Source organism: Patagioenas fasciata, chromosome Z, assembly GCF_037038585.1.
Source record: "Patagioenas fasciata isolate bPatFas1 chromosome Z, bPatFas1.hap1, whole genome shotgun sequence".
Classification (NCBI taxonomy): Eukaryota; Metazoa; Chordata; class Aves; order Columbiformes; family Columbidae; genus Patagioenas; species Patagioenas fasciata.
In genome coordinates this window covers 20,172,341-20,195,678 of record NC_092560.1, presented here as the reverse complement: position 1 = coordinate 20,195,678, position 23,338 = coordinate 20,172,341, and the positions used below count along the sequence as shown (strand labels likewise).

The 23,338-nt window shown below is 36.4% G+C and overlaps 1 protein-coding gene across 8 annotated transcripts in view; it reads left to right on the top strand.

The window, feature by feature from the left end:
• Positions 1-23,338, top strand: part of CCDC171 (coiled-coil domain containing 171) — a 161,409-nt gene that overhangs the window by 44,197 nt on the left and 93,874 nt on the right. For 7 of the 8 annotated variants that reach the window (XM_065861282.2, XM_071802753.1, XM_071802750.1 and 4 more), the window contains 5 exons: positions 3,398-3,536; positions 11,792-11,894; positions 16,569-16,672; positions 19,529-19,618; positions 21,515-21,715. In XM_065861282.2, the coding sequence (XP_065717354.2) occupies positions 3,398-3,536; positions 11,792-11,894; positions 16,569-16,672; positions 19,529-19,618; positions 21,515-21,715 (637 nt within the window). The remainder of the gene's footprint in view (positions 1-3,397; positions 3,537-11,791; positions 11,895-16,568; positions 16,673-19,528; positions 19,619-21,514; positions 21,716-23,338) is intronic. The other variant, XM_071802754.1, reaches the window with a different exon arrangement.

Here is a 23,338-nt window from a genome sequence, read left to right as displayed (position 1 = left end):
GGGGTGGGCATGTACTGCTTCCTCTGTTTTCCGTGCCTTTTTTATTCTTTGAAGCATACAAGTATCAGTAACATTGGTGAATATCAGTGATTGCTTTCACTAGATCCCTTCAGAGAGAATACAAGAGCCTTTGATCTACTTACCTTTGAAGGCTGTGGTCCTTGAACTCCAGACAATGTCAGGAGCTTGGCTTTTTCTTTTAAGCCATGATTTGGCATCCTAACATATTTTGCCTTTTTCTGGAGTAGTCCCACAAGTTTGTCTTTAAGCCTTGGTCTTTGGAAACTCTTGGAGACTTCATTTGTTGTGCTAGAACACTTGTATATCTTTTTAGTTGGACTTGATGTAGGATAAATTATACCAAAGCTAGAAGCTACACAAAGCTGTGAGAATTTATTTTTTCAGAAAAAGATGGTTGTAATAACTGACACCAAGCAAACAGCCTTTTCTGGGTTGCATAATTTATTAATTAGCTCTGAACCCAGTAGCACTATGTAAATTGGAAGCAACATGGGATTTGGGTCTTCATGTTAATTTACTTGAAGAGTGAGAGCATGACAGAATAAATTGGAACTGCTTTTGCTCTGTTTCTGAAAGCTGTGGGGGTACAAGCTACTTTGGGGTACTGAAACAGGCAAATTCTTCCTCTAATAATAAGAAGTTACCATCTACATTGAAAAGAAAAAAAAATCAGCCATGCTGAAGCAGAAGCACATAATTTTTTGGGGGACTGATAAAGTAGTCCTTCAGCTAACAGGATGTATCGATCCATAAGAAATACGTCAAAGTCAGAAAGTGAAAATGTTGATTGAAAAGTTCCATAGTGGAATGAACTTTGAGCCCTTTTCTTTACTTTCAGTTCTGGTGTGACAGAAGTGATAGGAGAAGAGACAAGGCATTGGGAGACACCTGGATGTTTCCACTGCTAAGAGTTAAATCAAAGAATAGTTAAAGTTGAAAGGGATTGCAGGAGTTCTATAGTCCAACCTCCAGCTCAGACCAGGATCAGCTACGAGATCAGGTTGCTCAGGGCTTCACCCAGTTAGGTCTTGAAAAGCTCCAAGAATGGAGATGGCACACCCCTTCTGGGAACCTGTTCCACTGTTTGGCTGTCTTTAAGGTGGATAAGGTTTCTCCTTGTCTGAACCTCTTTAGATTAAATGTGTGACTGCTGTCTCTTGTCCTCTAGTCATATGTTGCTGTAAAGTGACTGGTTTCATCTTCTTGATAACCTCATTTTAGATACTGGAGGTCCTGTTATACATCCTGAAGATATCTGTTCTCCAGCCTGAATATAGCAAGATCCCTCAGTTCTTACATGTACTTCAGCCCCCAAGCACGTTGGTGGCCTTCCACTGAGCTCACTCCAATTTTTTTCCCGTGTTACGGGGAAGTGTGTGCTTAAAACTGGTCATTATCCTAGATGTGTTGTAATGAGTACTGAACAAAAGATGTTTAATTGCTTCCCTTGCTCTTCCTGCTATGCTACTCCTAATACAGCCCCGGATACTGTTAGCTATCTCTGCTCATATGCCATGCTGCTGATTTGTGGCAAGCGTGGTGTCTACCAAGATTACCGGATCCTTTTTGACCATAGCTGTTCCCCAGCCAGTTACCAGCCATGTTGCTTCAGGGGGCTCTTGCTTCCTAAATTCACATCTTTGCATATGTCATTGCTGACTCTCAGAAGGTTCATGCTAGCCCGTTTCTCCTCCATGTCTAGGTTCCAGGGAATGGCATCCCTTCTCCTGACCGTATAAGTTATGTTGTGACCTGCCCCCACCCAGTTCACTATTATCTGCAGACTTCATGAGACTGCAGTCTTGGCCTAATCCATGTGATGGATGAAGATGTTAAACCGATTCTAATACAGTCTCCTACAGTGTTCCACTCGGTGTCAGCCACTGCCATCTGAGCTTTGCCATCAAGCCATTTTTATCAATGTTGTAGTTCAAGTATCTGGACTGAAGTCCTAACTTGGCTCTAAAAATATCGTGTGAGACAGTGCCAAAGGCTTGCTAAAGTTGTGTTATATTTAATCTACTTGATCTCTTTTTGTCCACAGATCTGGTCATTTTATCATGGAATACAACTGGGTTGGTCAGACATGACTTAGCCTTGGTAAATCCTCACTGACTGTTCCCAATCACCTCTTTCTCTTTTATGAGCCCAGAAATCTGTTTTAAGAGGACCTGCTTCATGGCCTTCCTGGGCCTGAAATGAGGCTAACTGGTTTCTTGGCTTGTTCTTTTTCCCATTTCTGAATAAAAGTGTGACATTTGCCTTTCTTCGTTTGCCAGGGACCTCCTCTAGTCTCTGTGATGATAATGAGCAACCTCACTGTGATATTGGCCAGCTTTGTCAGAACCTTTGAGTGTAGGTTAGCTGACGTTTTCAACTTCTATGGCTTGAGTTCTTACAAGTAATCCTGGACTTGGTCCTCACCTACTGCTAGTACTTGTTCTCTTTGAGCCCTTTTACTGATCATAGAGACTTGGAAGACCTTGTCAGTGAAGACCAAGTTAAAAAAGTCATTTGAGTGTGGTGACCTTGTCAGTGAAGACCAAGTTAAAAAAGTCATTTGAGTGTGGTGACCTTCTCTGTGTCTGATGTTGATAAAATACCTGGTCTGTGTAGAAGCAGGTCCATGTTTTCTTTCCTACCTTAATGTAGTGGTAAAATCTCTTCTTGTCATCTTTGTCATGCTTTGCAAACATCAGTTCTACGTGAGCTGTTGGCTTTTCTGACACCATGCCTACAAACTCAGGCAATCTTTCTAAATTCTTCCTTGAATTTCTGTCACTGTTTCTGTCCTGCATGCTGTTGTTTTACTTTGTAGCTTTGTCATGAGTTGCCTGTTTAGTTAGGCCAGGCTCTTTATATATGTTTTCCTGAGTACCAGGAGGACTGATATAGTACAACAACTGTTTGAAATTTTGGGAACAGTCTATTGGTGGAAAAATTTGAAGTTACGCAATTCTGAATAGAATATAGTCAGGTATGTGGAAATGTTAGGAGCAAGCTTTGTACCTGAAATCATGGTTGATTATGTGAGGGACATGTATGTATGTGACATGGTTTCTGAAAAGAGCTACTGTTTTAATTAAAATATGATGAATTTTGTTTATTATATGTAATTTGGAGGCTGTATCCAAAGTCGAAATGAATATATGACTGGAAACCTAACACAAGCATTGGTGATAGAAAAGAGCATAACCACTTCCTGAAAAGCCTTAGAAGGAATATGTAACTTCCATTAAAGAAAAAAAAGCTACTTCAGAAGCCATATGATGTGGTAACATGTTATATGCCATATACATTGATTATCTTTAAAAGTATATAGTATACTTGGCAAAAGTATTTTTTATAAAAATGTTCTTATGCTGAAACTTTCCAGATTAGAAAGAGAGTGTTTCTCTATAAACAAGCAAATGAATGAGAAGATTGAGGAAAAGAAGGTGGTAATTAAAGACCTCACCCAGAGACTAGGCAATAATGAGAAAGCCTTCAGAGAATTACAGGAGCAACTTTCAATGGTAAGACAAAATGCACGCGGCACTCATTGTTTAGGGTTTTTTAATCATACTGTGAACATGATCTGCATTTGCTGTGCTGAGCTGTGGAAGAACTCTGCCATTGTGTTACTCTGATTTTATTTATGTTACTCTGTTTTGTAAAACATGAGTAAATATAGCTAATGCACTGGAGAAGCTAATTAAAAGATGTATTTTAAGTGATACACCATGTATTTAACTGAAGAGTTATTTGCAGAAAACAATTATTTTAGAAGTATGACTATGAGAAAAGATTAACTTCTGTTTGTATTCCTAACAAAGAAGGCAATTTGTAGATATGGATTATGGTTCCTTGTGGAGAATGTTCTGTCTTTCTACCCAAGCTTTTTCTTTTCTTAGTTTTATTAGCTACCATTGTAGGCTTGCCTATTTCTATTCCAGATAACATTTTGTTTTTAGTGCAAGCATTTGACTGTAAAACTTGCTTGAAAATTCCTTATTTGAAGGTGACAAAGCAGAGGGTATTTTTACTTTGGTGTGGATTTGGCATGTTGGATATATTTTACTGGATTATTTTCTGAAGTCTTTCTCTTTTTACATGACCAACTGTGACTTTCTCACTGTCTCTTTCCACCTCATCTTTGAATAACGATTTTGCCATCCTGTTGCACAGCAGCAAGGATAAAGCAAAGATCTTAGGATATCTAGAAAACCTTCTCTCGTTCCATTCTGTAGTCAAATTTGCAGTGTTTCTGTACTTAGACATTGCAAAGTTTTTTTGATGTTGGCTTGCAAATTTGTCCTCTTTGTCTTTGTTGGAGCTGTGAGTATGGAACATTAAAGTGGTCTGTAATAGGAAAAGAGACCCATATCAGAGGATCTTCAGACTTGTTGATGTCTTCTGTTGAGTTGATGGAGTTATTTCATAAACTGTCTTAGTGTTACCCACTTCTCAGACAGTTTAGTACCTAATAAATTGAAGAAAAATAAAATAAAACCTCCCTCTTCCTTCTGGGAGAATCACAGCTTCTTCCATGCAAGCATTAATGTATTAAAAGGCGTTTACTGACCTAGGTAACCCGAGAAAGTCATCAGGCACAAAAGGAATGCAGAGACAAAAGCAACAGTCTCCTCTAACTACAGTCAGTAATGAGTGCTATTTATTAATGTAAAATACAATCCTAAACTGAAAAATTTGTACTATGAACCCTGAGCACTTGCTAGCTTTTTGTTTCGTGTTCCTTAGTAAAATGTATGTTGTACCTGACAAGAATTCAGGCCAATATTATGTTCATGATCAAGATTTCTGATAATGGCAACAGTATTAAATGGTGTATGCAAAATGAACATTACATTACTGAAAGGTAAAAAGCAGAATAGATTGTCTCAGTTATAAGAACTGTCTTACTCATAGAGCCAGTTGTTTTAATTGTTTTACTGGAATGATTTCAAACCACAAGACTGTCTTGAACAGGTAATAAAAATACTCATTTTCTGAGGAGTTGTATTACTGGTCCCCTATGGGATTAGATTTTTATCACTTTGGATGGCTTTGTATTTTTCCTGAAGACTTTTGTATTTGTTTGGGAAGCAGGACTGCCTGTGTGTGGTCTTATTTACTCAGTCTGGACAACTTTTTGTTATTTTTCTTCCCAAAATGAAAAAGCAGAAGACGCTGGCAAAAATTGAGTATAGATAATATTTCATACACTGTTATTAGGCTTCCCTATACCCATACTAAAAACGTGTGAAAATGTTAGTGCATTCTCTTCCCTTCATTTCCCTCTCCTTCTTTCCTGATCTATTCATTACTTTCTTATATTTTATTCCACTGTTAGACATTCTGAATATGTCTTTTCCACTCCAGTGTGATAATCTTATATTGGTTTCTCACTGTACTGCTATATTACAAGTTAATATTTTTGTTTGTAAAATATTTGGGAAATATAACCAAATCAGTGAATGGTCTTTGTTGAAGCAGACTGTCTGCTGAAGCAGACTTATGCATGGATGAAATGCATTATTTGGAAACTTTATTTGAAAAAGAACCTTTTTTTTTTTATGGCTCAGTTGAATGTATAGTGAAGTAGTTATGCTGCTTTTAATTTTAAATATCAGCATGTGGCAGAAGTTTGCCAGAAATTTGCATGGATCAAATATGATAGGATCTGTTGATATCAAACAAAACTGCTTATGAATGTTCAGCATGAGCAGGCTCTTAAGAGTTCCATTATGTTTTTTCTCAGGAAATTGGTCTCAAGCTTGTAGTTATTTCCAGGTAGGATTTTTAGAAATTTTTAGCTTGAAGAATAGGAATTTGGAAGAATGGCCATTGTGATTCAGAAGTTGTTTGAAATTGAAACAGCCCCAGCTGTATTCCTGCCCCTCGGAAAGAATAAGATGTGCCTTTAATAGTTTTAAAAGTTACTCAGAATATTTACATTTCTGGCACCTAGTAGTGGATGGTCTTTAATTCTTAGTACTGGACAATCGGGAGACATTGAACCTGTATTTTATGAGAAATGTATATTGAAATTTGGGGAACTTGCCAATTCACCAGAATGTGTATTAGGAAATTGAAGTCATTAAAAATGGTGTGTTTTAGTATAAATTCTTTTAATTTGGAAGAACTGTGTATTAATTTCCTCCTCTTTGTATAGATACTATCAGGAGTAGCATAATCTGTGTATAAGTAGTGTAATAGATTACACACAGAGCCTGTCTTTTTCAGTGTGGCATATAAATCTTTCCCTTGTAGCCATGGATGCACTCATGCACTGTATACATCTCAGCTGTCTGTAATAGCTTTGTAGGTTATTGTAATGTGAAAGACAGAACAGAATTGTGTGAGAATCTAGTTTCTGGACCTAGACATTAACCATTGTGCTTTAACAAAAGTGTCTTAAGTATTGGCTGAACAGACAATGAAATACCCTGAAGATTATGATTCTGTTCTACAGATTCTATGGAGTAGAATCTGGTACTAAATGGCAAAGATGTAAATTCCATCTAGATGATTAATTGTGAACAGAGCTTTTTCTTTCAATTAAAAACCTGAGATGCAGTCTTAATTAATTTTGTGCTAATGATTGTTAAATGTTATGTTACCTTGATTTTTGTTTTGCTTGCTTTATCTCAGGGTTGGAGTGTTCCTACCCAGATGCTACTTCTGTTTTTGTCCTAATTTAAGAAAACCAGTCAGTCTGAAGCATATGCTTAAATGATCTTCTATGGAGAAACCAATTTTGTAATTTTTTCTGGAAGTGGAGAGGTTACTCAAGCTGTGATGTGTCAGTGTTCGAAGACACACATCTAAAAATGATTTTAGAGTTGCTAGTTCTCTATTTCCTCTGACTAAAAAAAATAACCGAAAACACACACACACCCTTCACACACACAAAAAAAACCAAACGCAAACCAACAAAAAACCCTCCAAGAGATGCTTCCTAACATTCTAACTCTCCGAAAGTGAGACTAGAATACTTCCATGTAAAACTTGAGCATTTTTGATTAATTTTATTTCAGGTGATTGAGACACTAGATTTCTTGAGAAATTGTATTTAATTTGCATATTGCTAGACACTTGTTAAAGACCCCTCTATAGACTTCAGAAATTTCTAGCTAATTTAAAAAATAAATAAACTATTAAATATTCAATAGTTAAATAACTCGAGCAAAAATAAACACTGGCCTAAGGAGGGAGATTGTTAGTAAGGGTTTTGTTATGCTTGATTGTGCCACTATTCTGCTGTACAGAATGTCACTCAAGTAAAACCCATTTTCTGTTAACTGTGGAGCAGTCACTTGGAGCCTGTTTCTAAAAATGGTTTGATTTTGTTTCCCCAAGGTCATGCCTGGTTAACATTTTGATGGTTTTTTAAAGAATTTACCCAAATGCTTTTCAAGGAGTATGTGAACATACTGCTTTATGGTGGCTGTGTGTGCAGTTCTGGCTTTGGCATGTGTTTTGCCAACACCAGATGGGATTTGGACTGCAGATCGAGTGGCTGAATTAGTCCATGTGCAAGACAGCCACACAGGAAAGTTCCTGTAACTGTAAACAAAGTAGAGGAAATTCCTCTTGGAATTATGGCAGTTCATTGCAGGACTGTACCCCAGTTCCTTTCATAATACTGCTGTGGTTTTGATAAGTTAATTTTGAAAATACCTCAAACGCCTGCTTATGTGTTTATTTTTTAAATGTTATTGAATTTGAGACTTGTGGTACAGATGCATATGTGTGGCATCAGGTCTTATGGACTATTCTTGAAGTGTGCACAGAGCTTGCATTTATTTTATTCAACAATACATTTTAGAAAATGCTGAAAAATGAATGGGACTTAATTTCTGTCCTGGAACAGATGATAGAATGATACCAAAAACAAATACTGGTAGTTAAGGAAAATACTTCTGCAACTAAGGTTGTAGAGATAAATGCAAGTGCTCTGCTTCTGGAAGCTTAGCATAATTCTGATGGTGGGTGGAATATTTTTATGAGTAGTAGGTTTTTCTGATAATTCTGGTTATCCTTACAGATAAGGATAAGCATTTGGAAAAAAAGATTTTCTCCTGATTGGAACCTGCAGTACTTGTAATGAAAAATACTTGGATTCTATTTAATTTCTTTAAAGGTGCAGTTGTGTTTTAAAATTGGTGGTTAAGTAAATACATTGACAAACACTTTTTTGACCAAAAATTCTTTTATCCCCAAGGGATGTTTTGTGATAATAGGAACCTTCTTAAGGATATGAAGTTTAACTTAAGGAAGCATTGTATATGCTACAATTCAACGTATATTCTGGGCTCAGAAAGTATGACTTTGCTCTCATATGGTTTGGTTTCTGACCTCCTATTCTGAATATTTTGTGAGAGAGAGAATCGTGTTTTGGTGGTATAGGAAATACTCCTAATACATTTCAAGAATTTTAAATTCTCAAGTGTTTGTGCAATCATCACAGGAAGACTTTACCACTGGTCTCAGGGAATGTGGGGATTCTTGAAGGCAGGTTCTTCTACTGATGAAGGCCAAGGTGAAAAAGGTATTGAAATGGCCTTTTCTGTATCCTCGTCACAAAATCTCCTGCCCCATTCAGCAGCAGGCCCACATTTTGCTTGCTCTTCCTTTTGCTAATGATGTACTTCAGGAAGCCTTTCCTGTTGCTCTTCATATCCCTTGCCAGATTCAACTGTAAGTGGATTTTGCCTTTCCTAAACATATCCCTCCATGCTTGGACAGGGTCTCTATATTTCTTCTAGGTCACCTATGCCTACTTCCACCTCTTTTTTGCTTTCTATTAATATTAGAATTAAGTCAGGAGTTCCTTGTACCTGCTACTGCTTTTGATTTTGAAGGTCGTTTTCAAGGATCACCTCCAAGGTCAAGAATCGCCCATCCTGATGTGCAGGAAGTCAAGCAAAGTCAGCAGAAGGTTTACTTTACAAGTGTGCTTTTACCTGTGTTCACTAATGTGGTCTGGGAAGCATACTCTCTTTAAGTAATGGCTTTAGCACTTTCTCACTGGATTTCTCATTGGATTTCCCTTTTGAAGTAGTCTAGGAACACTCACATCAGAACCCTTCCAATAGTTCTATGGGAATGGCATCCCCTAACACAAACATGATGATGGAGGTGGAGTTGTTGAGAGGGAAGTAATCTCATCTCCTGGAATAGTTGGATCTGGCAGAAGATATCTTTCAGCAGTTGCAATTGATTGTGTTTTGACTTCTACACTTGTGGACTCCATTTTCCTTTTCAAAATAAAGAGTTATGTATACTTTCTGTGTTCAGACTGAAGAAAACTATGGGAGTTATAGCTGCTGCTGTGAACTATCAAATGAGAGCTCATGGAGAAGGTGAAGCTACACGCTCCTTAGAACTGTGCAGTGAATGTGTGAGAGAAAACAGAGGTTTTAGAAAGGGAAATTCTAATTACCTGTAAGCAAAAAATACCCCATGACTTCACAGTGAGGACTGTGAGATTTTTGGAGCGGGTTGCCTGGGGGGTTTGTTGAAACTCCATCCCTGAGGATACTCAAAACATGACTGGACAAGGCTTTGAGCAACAAAACCCAACTTCAAGCATGGCCCTACTTTGAGTGGGGAGTGGGACCAGATGACCTCCAGACATCCTGCCAGCTTAAATTATTCCATGTTTTTATGACTCTGCACATTCTTATTAGATACCTGTCAGTGAGACATAAGAAATTACATCAATATGTTCTGACCCTTCTGGACTACTAACCTGTGCCTGTATTTCCAGCACCATAGTTTATAGTATTTTACAGTATTTTTCTTCAATTTCTGCTCATGGGGACAGTGATGGAAAATGGGAGTTAGAAGGGAAAAATGCTAAATACTTTGCACCTGAGATATAGAGAAACTAGCTGATCTAAGGAATTTCCTCTTGATCTTTATTCTGTGCAAATTAAGCATGGAGAAGTGGCTAAGGCTGAATATACTTGAATATATTGACTAAATTGTGGTAAATTAACTAAACCAAATGAACAAATTGGATGAGGACATCACATTTTGAATTTTCCATAGGAAAAGGTTTTTCTAGGAAGATTTAATCTGACCTTGTCTGTGCTGGAGTGGTTTATGTAAAAAGAGTATTTTATTGTGATGCTGATCATATTGTTATATATTCTTATTTGTGATATGTGAGGTACGTGAGATAATATGAGTACATGAGAGTAAATTATTCTAATGTGTTTGCATGCCATAAAATATTTTTACTGGAACTCAGCAATTTCGAGCTCTATTTATATAGATAATTATTTTATAGAGTAGGAATTACAAGTTAGTTATTTTTGAATATATAGAAGGGTTTGGAAATTCGTTATGTAGTACAAACTCTGACATAAGGAAAGGCATGTAAATGCTACAAGGGATCTAACATTGAAATACACATATGAATAATATATTAGTTGATATACACTACATATAATTAAAATTGAAAAAGTAAAGCAAATTTATGAAATATTTAAACTGAATAGTGAAGAACACTGCAGGGAATTAAATGCATTTCTTGGTTTTTTAGTCTGACAGTTATATGCTACCAGTATGTAGCAGTTTTCCTGCGGAGGATGTTTCCCACACTTGAGAAATGATTGGGATCCTTACACATGCAGTAAAGAGTAACTAAAGCGATAGTTTATAGATATGATAGAAAACGGTGGGTTTTTTCTCAATACAAAAAGTTTATCCTTCCGTCATCAAGAAGAAATTGAAATTTCTCAAATAGGTGTTAAAATTTTGAATAAAAATAAATGGAGGCATTAAAAGCATTAAACAAGGCATCTTTGAGCATAACCGTTGTCATAAGGAAATAATGAAGTTATTTAGGTCTAGTTTCCTCTTCATTTGAGGAGCTGTAGAGAGGTTTGGTGGTTTGTTTTGCTTGTTTGGTTTGTTTTATAAACTGCTGAGATGTATTACTTTTTGTCAGTCAGCTGCTAAAATTGTACATTTCTTTGAGAAGTCAGAACTATGTATGTCCAAGAAGACATTGCTCTTGTCTGGAATTAATGGATGTATGTCTTTGAAAACTGCAAGTTTTATTATCAGATACAAATTGAAGGAATTAGTTGATATAGTATTTCTATTTCAGTGATTAAAAAAATCAGCTGTAATACCTTTATACCCTCAGAAAAAAGCCAGTGTCTCGATTTGAACAGTAGGATGCACTTAGTGAACAGCTTTCTTTAAGAAAATACAGTGATAAGAGCTGAAGGATTCTGCTGCTTTATATTCCATGCATAAGGAGGAGTTTTTGATATTAAAGAAATCACTATCAAGCATGGAAGAGACTAACAGTTAAAGCAGGCAGATTTGCAATGAGAATAGGTGTGGGTTTTGACTGAGTGCCAAATAATGAATTTCTAGCCTGTCTGCCAGTAGTTTGGTGTCTTTCTGGATGCCCTTGTAGGGTGTAACAATAGATTTTGTTGCTTGAATAGATGGGTAGCAGTTAATTAATGTTCATTATTTTTAAATGAGAAGATGATCAAGAATATGTTCTAGTACAACCTTTTTTTCTTTTTGACTACCTGAAACCTTTAGTTCTATTCTAAGTGTGTTTCCAGGGTTCTGTATTACTTATTTGTGATGTCACGTTAGATGTCTTGGCTCAAGAAAAGGAGTAATAAGAAATATAGCAGGAATTTAAATTTAAAGGGGAATAAAAGTAAGATTGTGAACTATATTTCTTCTGTTTTAAGATTTTAATACTTTTTTTTTTTCCTCTTGTCTTATCTGTATCTCCTGTCAAATAAAGGCCAAGAAACACCAGGTCTTTCTAACAGAGACATATGAAAACAACATGAGAGAGCTGGAGTTACTCTTGGACAGCTTTGCTATGTCAGGCCAGCGGACAGCAGGTTAGTTGAAGGTATAAAATGACAGATGCATCTGTCAATGTTCCAAAGTCACTACATTGTGGGAATTCTGCAGATGCCTCTTGCACTCCCTCTTCTCAACATGCTTTGATTTGATGACATGATAAGAGCAGTTCTCACAGCAGTCAAATGGCCTTGCTAGCTGAGAAAGGGTGACGGAATGTGGACCTGCTGTTGTCAGCCCAGAGCTTGATTTACAAATGCTGGGGTATATATGATCGGTCAGAAAAGGGCTCACTTGCTGTGCTCTAAATCCAACTGAGAAAAAAGTCCTTACAGTATACCTGCAAAGGGAACAGATGTTTTGCCTGAACTGAGCCAAATTCTGAGGCAACCTTCAGCAACTTAAAGGTCATATATTCACAAAGGTTGTGTAGGACACATGATAAAACACAATACTTTTTACTGTTGATTGCGGCCTAGTACTATATTGCATTCATTTGATCTAATACAGAGCAAATATTTCTCTGTTTTCATTAAAATTAATTATAAGACAGTGGCTGTCACTCTGATACTTAGCTTCATCTGTGATGATTGTATAAAACTGAACAAACTGCTGCCTGCTTAAACATTTGAAATAGTGGCTAAAGTAAGCTGAACTTTAACGTCAAAGCCTGTAATTTTTTTTAAAGGTGAAAACAGTACGCTTTCAGAAGTCTTCATTTAAAACTATCTATAAAAGTTTTCTCTATGAGGTTGCTGTTAGAATAATCACATATTAGACACAAAATGCTTCCAACTTACAGTGTAGGTAAACTGGAAGAAAACAGGCAAAATGTTGCTTAAAGAGACAATGAGTTAATGTTATATAAATTGTGATGATATGTTTTTGCACTTTTTAGCAACAGTGGACATAAAGGGAATGTATAACAACTGTGAAGAGGCATTTTTATGTATTTTCACACACACACACACACACAAAAATTAGGGCCTGGTACTGTTAAAATTGAATAAAAGAACTTCTTGAGACTTCTGTCATCCTTAAAAGCTAAGCTTTTAATCTCTGATGCATTGATTTCCTCATATGGACTATGATTTTCTTTTGTTTGTTTGGGAACTGGTTTCGGTTTTATTCTGTAATTATAATACCTGTGGGTAATACCTGTAGGTTTACTGTAGATACATCAGACTGAAAAGCTCTGCAAAACTATGTTTTCCTCAATCTTGCAAAGTTCCACGTGCCAAGAGAGGCTTCTGCAATTCTTGGAGGAGTTGGATGCTGCTGACAAAGTGCAGTTTCCAAAGCAGTAATTGTCTTTTGGGGAGGTTTTCTTTCCTCCCTAGTGGTATACCGTGCAGAGAACAGCTTTGACCTGTTTCTGTAATATTAGAGATTCAGTAACAGTAATTTCAGTATTAATTGCTTTGTTTAAGGTAAAATTTTAAAGATCGGGTTTAAAGATATCTTTTTTTTTTTTTTTTTTAAGCTTTAGTATCTCTGCAGAGGCTCAGTTGAGGCAGAAAGTTGGATTTAGCACTTCTGTGCATTGAGCCTTTACGGCTAATACTAAAATGGACATTGACTAAGACATCTGTTTTACATATTTACTATGCTTCTAAGTGTGAAACTTAATTTTTTAATGCTATTGCCTTACTGTGTTGTACTTACAAATTTATCATGTAACAGTATTTCTTTCAATTTCAATAAAAATGTTTAATGTAATCATATTTGAAATGGGAATGCCTAGTTGCCAATAAAAGTAAATCTTGAATAAATCTATGTAGCCTAATTAGCAGATGAGGAAGTACATGAGCCACAGATGGCTGGGCAGTCTTTGTTTCTTGTTCTTGTTTATAACTTTAAACTCAAGTGGTTGAGAGATCCACGTAAAAATCTGTGAATACTAAAGGCCCAGCCCCTTCATTTCATTGCCAATTGGGCTGTGATTTATTGGGCTCAACAGGAAAAAGAAGAGAAGACTTTATGTCTTTAATATTAAAAACCAAGGTATTTTAAAAAAAATTTTGTTTCTTTATCCATTCCAAAATAACAAGCATAAATCCTTGTCTTCTACTTTTAAGTGACCTTTATAAATTTTCCACAGTATTGTTATTCTTGTCAGATAACTTGCATGATTTCAGTTTGTCCCTATTCAGTTTATCATATTTGCAGTTATTCACCAACAGGGTTTGTGCTTGGGGAAGTTTGCCTTCATTTCAGGAAAAAAAAAAATATTTGTGCTTTTAGTAATCTGAAAAAAGAAGTGAATTTGAGTATAATGTGCTAAGAGTGGGCCACCAGTAGTGTTTTGGTCAAAAATTTGAAACTCAGCACCATAGGAGCTGCTATCAAGAAAACTAGCTCTATCCTAACCAGGCCCAGTAATTTTAGTAGAAAGTCTGAAGCAGCAAGTTTAAGAGTTTACTCATTTGTATACCTCCTGTTAGATTCCTACCAAACCCAGCATTTTCCCCAAATTCTTCCACCAAACTCTTGGTGATACTGGGAAAATCCTTCAAGTACTGTAGTTTTTCTTCCTCATCACTGAAGTAGGCCCCTCCAGCAAAAGAGCGACACTTGGATTATGTTGCGTCTCTCCTGCAGAGTTACATGAAGACAACATTAGGCCTGTGTTAAAGCCACAGGCTGCTTTTCAGCAAGTGCAGGAAAGAGGAATTTGGAATTTCTGTTGACAGACTGGTCTGCCTAGAAAACAGTAGGCTTACAATAGACAGTGGTGACAAGTCACTCTTGTAATTGAGGAGACCGGACTGAAGCCATGTGTATCCCCAACTATAGCTGTGGTTAAGTGATAAAAATGATAGTAAGGTGTTACTAGTCTCTTTCTTATATGTGAAATCTGGACTTCTCACAAAAGGTCAGATGTTATGAATTCTTAGGTTGATTCCAGGTGTAACATTGCTATTTGGGACATCTCTAGGACTCAGAGGTTTGGTTAAGGGTACTGGGGTCTCACTGAGAAGACTCTGGTTTTCCCTGACTCCGTAGACCTTTGGAAGCTGTGATAAATAGGTGTCCACTGGAGTGGCTGATAGGACAGAGTGAAAGTCCGTCACTGGTACATGTATTCTGTTTAAATTCAATTGTGTGCTGTGGAGCAGACCTTGCTGCTGTTACTGAAAGCAATCTTGCAAACTTGCATTGGTTTGAGTAGGTGTGACTTTGACAGTAACAGTTGGATGGCAGTCAAAAAAAAAAAGTTATTGTTCAATAAGAATAGTACTCTGTACTTGCTGGTATTATCAAGGGGTTGGGAGAGAAGAGCATAAAAAATTGAAAAAAAAATTAGAATGGCTGTTGACAATATTTTGAGTTGTGCATATGTGGAAGTTTTCCACTGACTAGCAGTAGTGCATTATGTATAACCTATAGGACAAATCTTTCATTTCTGTATAGTGCTTTGAGTAGAATATCATGCTTATTAGATAACACTAACCATAGCATTCTTATAAAACCCCACAGCTTTTAAGTCTGTAAGTGGACCTCCTCTAGATGACAAAGTTTTATGGAGAGCCAAAGAAAAGGCTTTGACTTTAATATCTGATTTGATTTTGTGAGCCACCCTAGGTAAATTGCTTAGTGATGCTGACTTTTCAGAGGTGATAAACACCTGTATCATCATTTAGTAGTGTGGGAATTATGGTAGTCTAGCCTCTCTAGAATTCAAATTCCACAGATTTTTTTCACTGCCTTTTCAAAGTAAGGATGGTATTAGCGCTGGTAAAGTTAGTTTTGCTTATAGAACGTGTCAAGACTCGTGGAAAAGATGATGCTATCATTTGTTACAAAATAAGTCTATAAATGCTGCATACTAATATAAATAATGCTGAGAAGAAGAATCTGTCAATAATCTGGTATTTGCTGTAACACCAGACAAAAATGAATAGTTTGTTCTTGGAAATTTAATATCAGCTGACATCTTGTGACCTCTTGATCAATACAATGTTGTTTTGCTTTCTTAGCACATTGTACTACGGGCTTTGGAATGCTCAAACTTGTTCATATGTCCCTAATTAAGGCAACCAGATCAGAAGTGTCTGTCTAAAGGTTTAATAAATAAGTGTACTGTGTATATAATGGATATATCAGCTTTAAGATTTATAATTGAAACATTATGTAGGAGTCTGCAGACAGATAATAAATTTTTTTTATTATTTCCTTTGGAATGAAATTCAAGATAATTTAAAAGGTTTTTAAGACCTCTCCAAGCATAACATAACCATGTGATCTTTGGCTCGGTAAAGCTTTGAGTAAATGAAGTACTACATTATAATATGCATGCTTAGTCACAACAGCAAAATAATGTCAGGAAAAGTGTAACATATTTAACTTTCAGGCAACGTTTTTCAAAGTGTGTTATTGTGTGGTTTTAAAGTTGGCTGGTCTGACTGAATGACACAGAGTGGACCACAGTAGAAATTATATGCGAGACTGCATACCAAATACATTAGGTAGAAATGTAATCCAGAATTTACAGTTCTTTATCTTGTATTAGAGCTTTTATACAAACGTCTTTCAGCTGTATTTGCTGTGAAGGTATGGCTGTTCAGCTGCATCTCTTGTGACAAACAAGGCTGCTGTTCAGTGTTTTGTATTGTCACTGAAGCCCTAGCTAATTTTAATACCTCTCATGCAGGGTGAGTAGTTTTCTCTCTGGCTTTAAGGCTTAATTTTCATTCTGTATTTTTCTTCAGGCACCTGTAATGACAAAGGTAAATCTGCGAGGGGCTCTGTCCTTGAGACTTTGAGGTGTACCTTGACAGTTTACCAGAACAAGCTGGAAGATACGTCTAATGAGGTAACTCTTGCACTGTTTGGCTCTATATGTATCGCCTTTGGCCTGGAGCAGTATATGCGCTTTGCTTGTAAAGAAAGTCAGAAGAGTGGGAATGTTGAGTTGACAGCTTCACATATACCCAAAGAAATAATCTCTGTCACTACTGTTTCTCTAAGCTTGCCCTACAGTGAAGTTTCACTTATGTTTGGGGGTACAGGGAGAAGAGATGTTTTCTTTTTTTCTTTTTAGTTTAATTTGGTTTTGTTTCCTTATTAAGCCTATTGGGGTTATTATTTTCAGTACACATTCAGGAAAACAAGCCATTCATATATAGGATTTCAGTTAAAATATGATGATTTAAGAGTTGGGCAGTGTATACAGCAGTATTCCTAAATATGTGACATATGGGCATCAACAGTCATTGGTACTGGTTATATGAATGCGCATGCCCATGCACATTTAAAAAGTGGCATCATTTTCTGAGATGAGTGTGTTTATGATGAAATCTCTTTCAGTGTTATTTTGAGGTCTTTTCAAGTAAAATAGGACTGTGACTGATACTCTAAGGTATCTAAGACAATAACGTAAATATTTCAATTTTGGAAGTCTTACCCTTGAAAAAAAAAATGAACTGTTTTCCTTGCAGTCTTACTGGCCTTTTATTTTACTGACTGAAAAGTCACAATCTTGCATTTATTTTCTCATTTGTATTGCTAATGTGATTAAAGTAATACTCTTGGGTGTAAATGTTTTATGAATTTGTGACTTGAAAGGCTGTTAACTGCACTGTTAAATCTTTGTGTAAAAACTTGTAATTAGCTTATCTTTGGATAAAAGTGGTAAATACAGAAAAGCAAGGTGTGATAAGATTGTAAAAGTGCCAGTACTGTTTTTTCATTTCTAGGTTTTGTCTTGTTTTGACAAATGCATAGCCTAGCTAGTCACTCACAATGTTTGGGTGAAAAAAGGAAAAAAAAAAAAAGAAAAAACCAGCAGAAAAGCATATCAGCTTTTCCCCTTTTATTGGGAAAAGAATGATCTCCCGCAAAACCTTTGAGTTTGTTCAACGGGCGCAAAAATAAGTGACCATGGAAACAATTATACTTTTGTAAACAGCAAGACTGTTAGGTCTCTCCCAGTGAGATAAGAGAACCAATGTGTATAGTCATTATGAAACTCTTCTGAGACCCAAGTCTGGAAGCTGCAGAGTAACTAGGAACATATTACCCACAGCGAATTGTTATTTGGGAGAAGGGATGTCACGTGGTAGGCAGCACAGTTGAAAAGTCGACTCAGCAGGCTTTGGCTTAGTGATGTGCTTTGTTGTGAAACTGTGCCAGAGACAGCAGTGGGGAGACCAAGGGGGTGGCTGCTAAGAAAGCAAAGAGAGTATTCTGACAGAAAGAAGAATGAACTGTCAAGGAAAATAAATCGCAAGCAGAGCGGGACCAGCTGATGACCTGCCACAAGACTTCCCAGTAGGACTGCATGTGACTGACCCTGAAGTTGTCATATGGAGCCAGAGATCACCGAGCACCTTCATGGTGCACAGAAAGGGCAGTGCTCTGTCCTTCTTGATTACCCCCCACCCCCATAGATAACACTGTTTCTGGCTTTTTATATGTTAGGTATGTTTAGTAATAAAACTTTTTAATAATACAATAATGCACAAAGGGACTATGAAGGGCACTATGCAATAAAACCAGGATGTTTCAATACACAGCAGTAAAGGTTTAGTTTTGAGTAATTATGTAGTGGTTATTTTTTATAGAGAGATTTTCAACAAGATCCCATGTATCGATGGCATTATTAATATATACGTACACCTGTATATAAATACGTGAAATATGCTGGTAAACTTGTCATGTGTCACCTTTAACTCACTCTGCTAAACATTAGTTTAAACAATCTGGTTCATTTGTGTGACTTAAAGGTGTGTAAGTGTTTTGTTTTCAACAGATAACAAGCTTTTGACTTTCTGTATAGTGCAGAGGCTAGAATACGTTTAAGGAGAGAGAGGTTAGTAAATCAGCAACAAGAGTGGAAATATGCCAGTAGCATTCTGTAATTTACTGCAATTATTTCTAAGGGTTCTGCCAGGTCTCCTGATTTCAGATCAAACAAAAATATAATTTCCAAAGTAATTTGTAAATTTTGTAAATGGAATATTTTACTTCCAAGATGCACCTTAATGCTCAAGTGCTGGCAGTAACCTGCACTACAGTACATCTCTATTTGATGCTTTCTTTCAGACATTTGTATTGCTAACCTCATCATCAGGTAACCAAAGAGACAGATTATAATGATATGATGTTATCTTTTTTTGAAAGTGGATGGTGAAGCTACTACACGTTATGTTCATGAGCTACCTTTAAGTTGGTTGCTTCTAACACCACGAACAGTTCAGTAGTCACCATACATCTTGGGAATGTCACTGGTACTTACAGGTGTGTGAGTGCTGTTGAGCACTCAGTAAAAAGTAGACACCGCACTTGTAGCTGTACAGTTGCTGCAGATGATGGCCACTGACTTTGAAAACTTGTTCTCTCAAACCACTTCCCAGATCATAATCTGAATTTTCTTACACTTTCAAATGCATTTTAAAGTCTGTGTTTTTGTCAGATATTTGAGAGTCAATGGAAAAGTTAATAGTGGACTCAGTTTGGGATTCTGCCACTGCTGTTTGTCTTAAGTCATTATAAAAGTGTTATTTAGTGTTTTTTATATTAGCACATTATTGAGATTGTATGGAGTTTACGTATAAACAGGGTTTTGTTTATGTGGGGTTTTTTACATTTATTTAGAAAATTCTTCCTTTATATCTGAGTGATTATGTAACCTTTCTGTAAAAGCCTGTTGGTCCTCTGTTTTTCACAGCTGGGGAAAATGAAGGCTTTGTGTGAAAAGATGACAAAAGAACTTGAGATATCCAAAGAAAAAAGGTGTGCTTTAAGTCAAGACCTTAAGGTATGGCTGCATGAACTTAACATGGAATTTGAAAGTTCTGCAAAAAGTATCTTTCTGGATTTAAGGTGTCTTTTTTTTCTTATCAGTATAAGTCTCTATGTTATTGTAGTCTGTTGAGCAGACTAGTGTCCTTTGCATGCTGCTTTTCTCTGTCTACCACCTTAGACTACATTACTGATCATTTAAATGCTTGCACTTCTGAAATTATTTGAAATAAATTTACCAATTTGCAAAGTGTTGTTTTATATTGAAACCAGCATCAGTATTTTTTTTTTCTTAACTGTTTTTCTGAAGAAAAGGAGAAGAGAATTTAATTATCTCTGTTCCTATGAAAGCACATTTTGTTAAAGCTGTCCTTTGTTGATTTTTTTTTTCTTCTGTCTTTGTTTATCAGGCAAGTTAATAAATGCATGAAGCATCAGGTCATCCTTAACAGTTGTACAGTGTACAGCTCAAAACTTCTTAAAGTAAAATGTACCTGGGAGCTCATAAAAACACTTGAGATCTCTTTTCTTTAGTTTCTGAACAAGAATTTTTTTTGTCTCTGTTTTTGGCTGACACACCACTTCTGTAATGTCCTGTCTGGTTACATCAGTGGCCAAGGGAGTGAGGAAGTCCTGAGGTCATGGTTAAACTTAATCTCCCAACTGGCAGTGTATTATGTTACTGCCAAAACAGAATGTCTCTACTCCCAGTGTTTCTCAGATTTTTTTTGCTGGGGATATGCTGCTTTATTGTTTCAGTTTAATCACAGATAATTCTGCAACACTTATTGAATCTTCATATTAATTGATACTTGCATGTGATCTCCTTTCATCTGATCTGAACTTTGTTCACTAATTTATGTTCAGAAGGCTTGAAACTTCTGCCTCTGTTACAGCACCTTTGTAAGGCACCTACGAATTTTGCAAACTATTGTGACAGATACTTGCTGTCTTTGTGCAAAAACTTGAGTTTGCTACACACCAATGGTGCTGGGTTTTAGGCAGTACATCCCCGTCTTCTCTCTTTAAATTTGTGCTAATAAAATTGTATATATGAGTGAAAACTAGATCCAGTCTGAAAACCTTTGTGTTAGAAATTTAACATTGCTTTAATCTTTTAGTATTTTCCTTTAGAAGTTTTCATGTCTGATGAATTTGGTAGCAGCTTTCCTATCCTACTTCCTATACAAACACCTATGATTTTGTGAAAAATAAAAAATGCTTTCAGTTTGACCTTTAGCAGACTTTAGCAGTGCTGGAAATCTAGTGCTTGTAGTAGAGGAAAGCATGTGTATCTGTCCGCTCCATCTCAGCCATCTTTTGGCTGAAAAGGGGTAGTGTGTTAAGTTCTTTGTTTACCTTGTGAGATTTGGTACTGGTAACATAATGATTGTATTTATGACCATTGCTGTTTACTGATTTCTTACCATGGTCAAACCTCCAAAGAGAGTCCTCACATTTTTTTATCATGAAGATAAAGAATACAGTGGGTACCAACAGCTGTCTGTGTTGCGTACAGACTCAGCTGTAACAAATCAGAGATTGGCTTAAGAAAATAACATATCTTTTCACTATCTCTGAGTGCTCTCCACTGTGCAGAGGATAACTTGCATTCGTGCATTCTGAATCTCAGGTATAGGGGTAGAGAGATTTCTGAAAGTGACTGCATCATGGAGCTTTTAACTCTCAGAGATGGATTTCTGATGCTGTCTAGTTGCAAGCTGTGGACAAGGACTATTGTCAATTTTGAAATTCTGTTACTGACAAGGTACGGTTGGCTTAGCCTGGAGTCTTCTGAAGATTTGTGACTGTATAACTATTTACTTCCTTGGATGCTGAGCACTGGACTAAAGTAACATTTTATAGAGTAAAATTCTTACCAGCCTTTCTGTTCCTTGCCTCTGTTCTACAGGAAACTCAGGATAACCTGGCTGATGCCAATAAAGAGTTAAATCATCTGCACACTAAGTGTGCAGACAGAGGGACTTTAATAGGAACTTTAAAGATGGAACTACAGAATGTACAGCAATGCTGGGAGAGGGAGAAAGCACGTGCCACAGAATCTGAAAATGAAATCCAGAAGCTTACCAGGGCTTACCAGAAGGATATGGAGGTATTACCAGAGACAAGATGACTGTCAAAAAGAGTCTTTATTTAATCTCAACTTTATACATTTACATATATCAGATGGTTACTCTCAGTCTTAACAGATTTATCCCCAAAATATGATTTTAAGAGATGTATTTTGAAATATGTATTTAATATCTACAGGAACTCAGGACATATTAATTCTCTTTCCTTCTGTATCAGAACTAAGAGCTTAACCCTTCCAGTATTTTGAATTTTTGAACAACTGAGTTTATTTAAAAATCTTTGCCTGATGAACAATTATTTCTTTCAAATTGAAAGTAAACAAAAATGTTTTACAATTGGAACATACAATAGTGTCATCATCATGTGGTCTTAATTACCGATTTACATACCAATTGATAAATAGTAAATGTGGAACAGAGTTAGTGTTGCCTGCTTGTCATAAAACCTAGAAATTGTTATTTGTGATCTGTTAGCTCATTGTGGTGTGCTGTATATGGGAATTGCTTCATGAAGTCCTATTTCAGAACTGTTATCTCTCTCCTTATGTTTGTTTACAGATGTTAATTTTGTTGCTTTTCCTCCTCCAATAAAGCAGTTCTATACTAGCAGCAGCAATGATACTCGTTACCATAGTTGTCATGCACATTGAGCTCATTAATTCCACAAATTTGGACACAGATGCCAACTGAGTAAAAAGGCAACATTCTTTCCACCCCTTTTGCAGACTGATATTTAAATAGTGTCCACATGAAGCAGCTGGAATTGTTTTACACATCAGAGAATGATTAAAGTAAAAGAAACTGGAAGCATGGCTATATTGTAAAGTCAGCATGTCTACAACACTGTGGTTGCATTCAACATGTGTGAACTAATTTTGGGTCTTGAGATCTCTTTTTTCACACTGAATGGATAATTACCATCCTTCGTTTATCACAGCTCAAGCAAAAATGTAATTGTGGTGGCACACTGGATTTTCCTTGAGAAATTAGGAGATCTGCTAGAAACAAACTAAACTAAACTACGTTGTTTTTTTTTTTTGTTGCCTAAAATACCATGGAACAATTGTGAGAAAATGCACCTTAGTATAATGGAAGGGGCTCAGAAAAACCATGGTTTCCTGTCTCGATCATGCACGATTTCTTAATGTAAAGGATTTCCAGGGGCCCTAGAAAACAATGTGAGCTTTTAGGGTGGTTTACCAACTTTGAATAAAAGCTGTTTCTTGTGTCTTTTGAGGTACAGCTTTCTATTGTTGTCTTAATTGAAGTTGCTAGGTTGCATATTTGTACTAAAAGTTGCATATTTGTACTAAAAGAAGTTTCTGCTGCATGCTATTGTTGCTGAACTTCATAACTCCCATCAATTTATTGTACTACTGACTAAAGTGAATGCAAATGAATGAAGCATGGCCTATGGAAATTAACTGATGAAGCTATAATCCTATATTGTCTAGCTCTTTAGTCATACGTAATCCACACAAAAGCCATTTCTCAAAGGCTTTAGAGTCATAGTTGTATGAACAATGTGTTGTGCTGCCAAGCCAGTCTGACAGTTTTCTGCATGCTACGCAGATACTTGAAGTGGTTAAAATTTGAATGTTCCTGAAAGTGTTAACATGAATGATCAAATTGTATCTAATAAC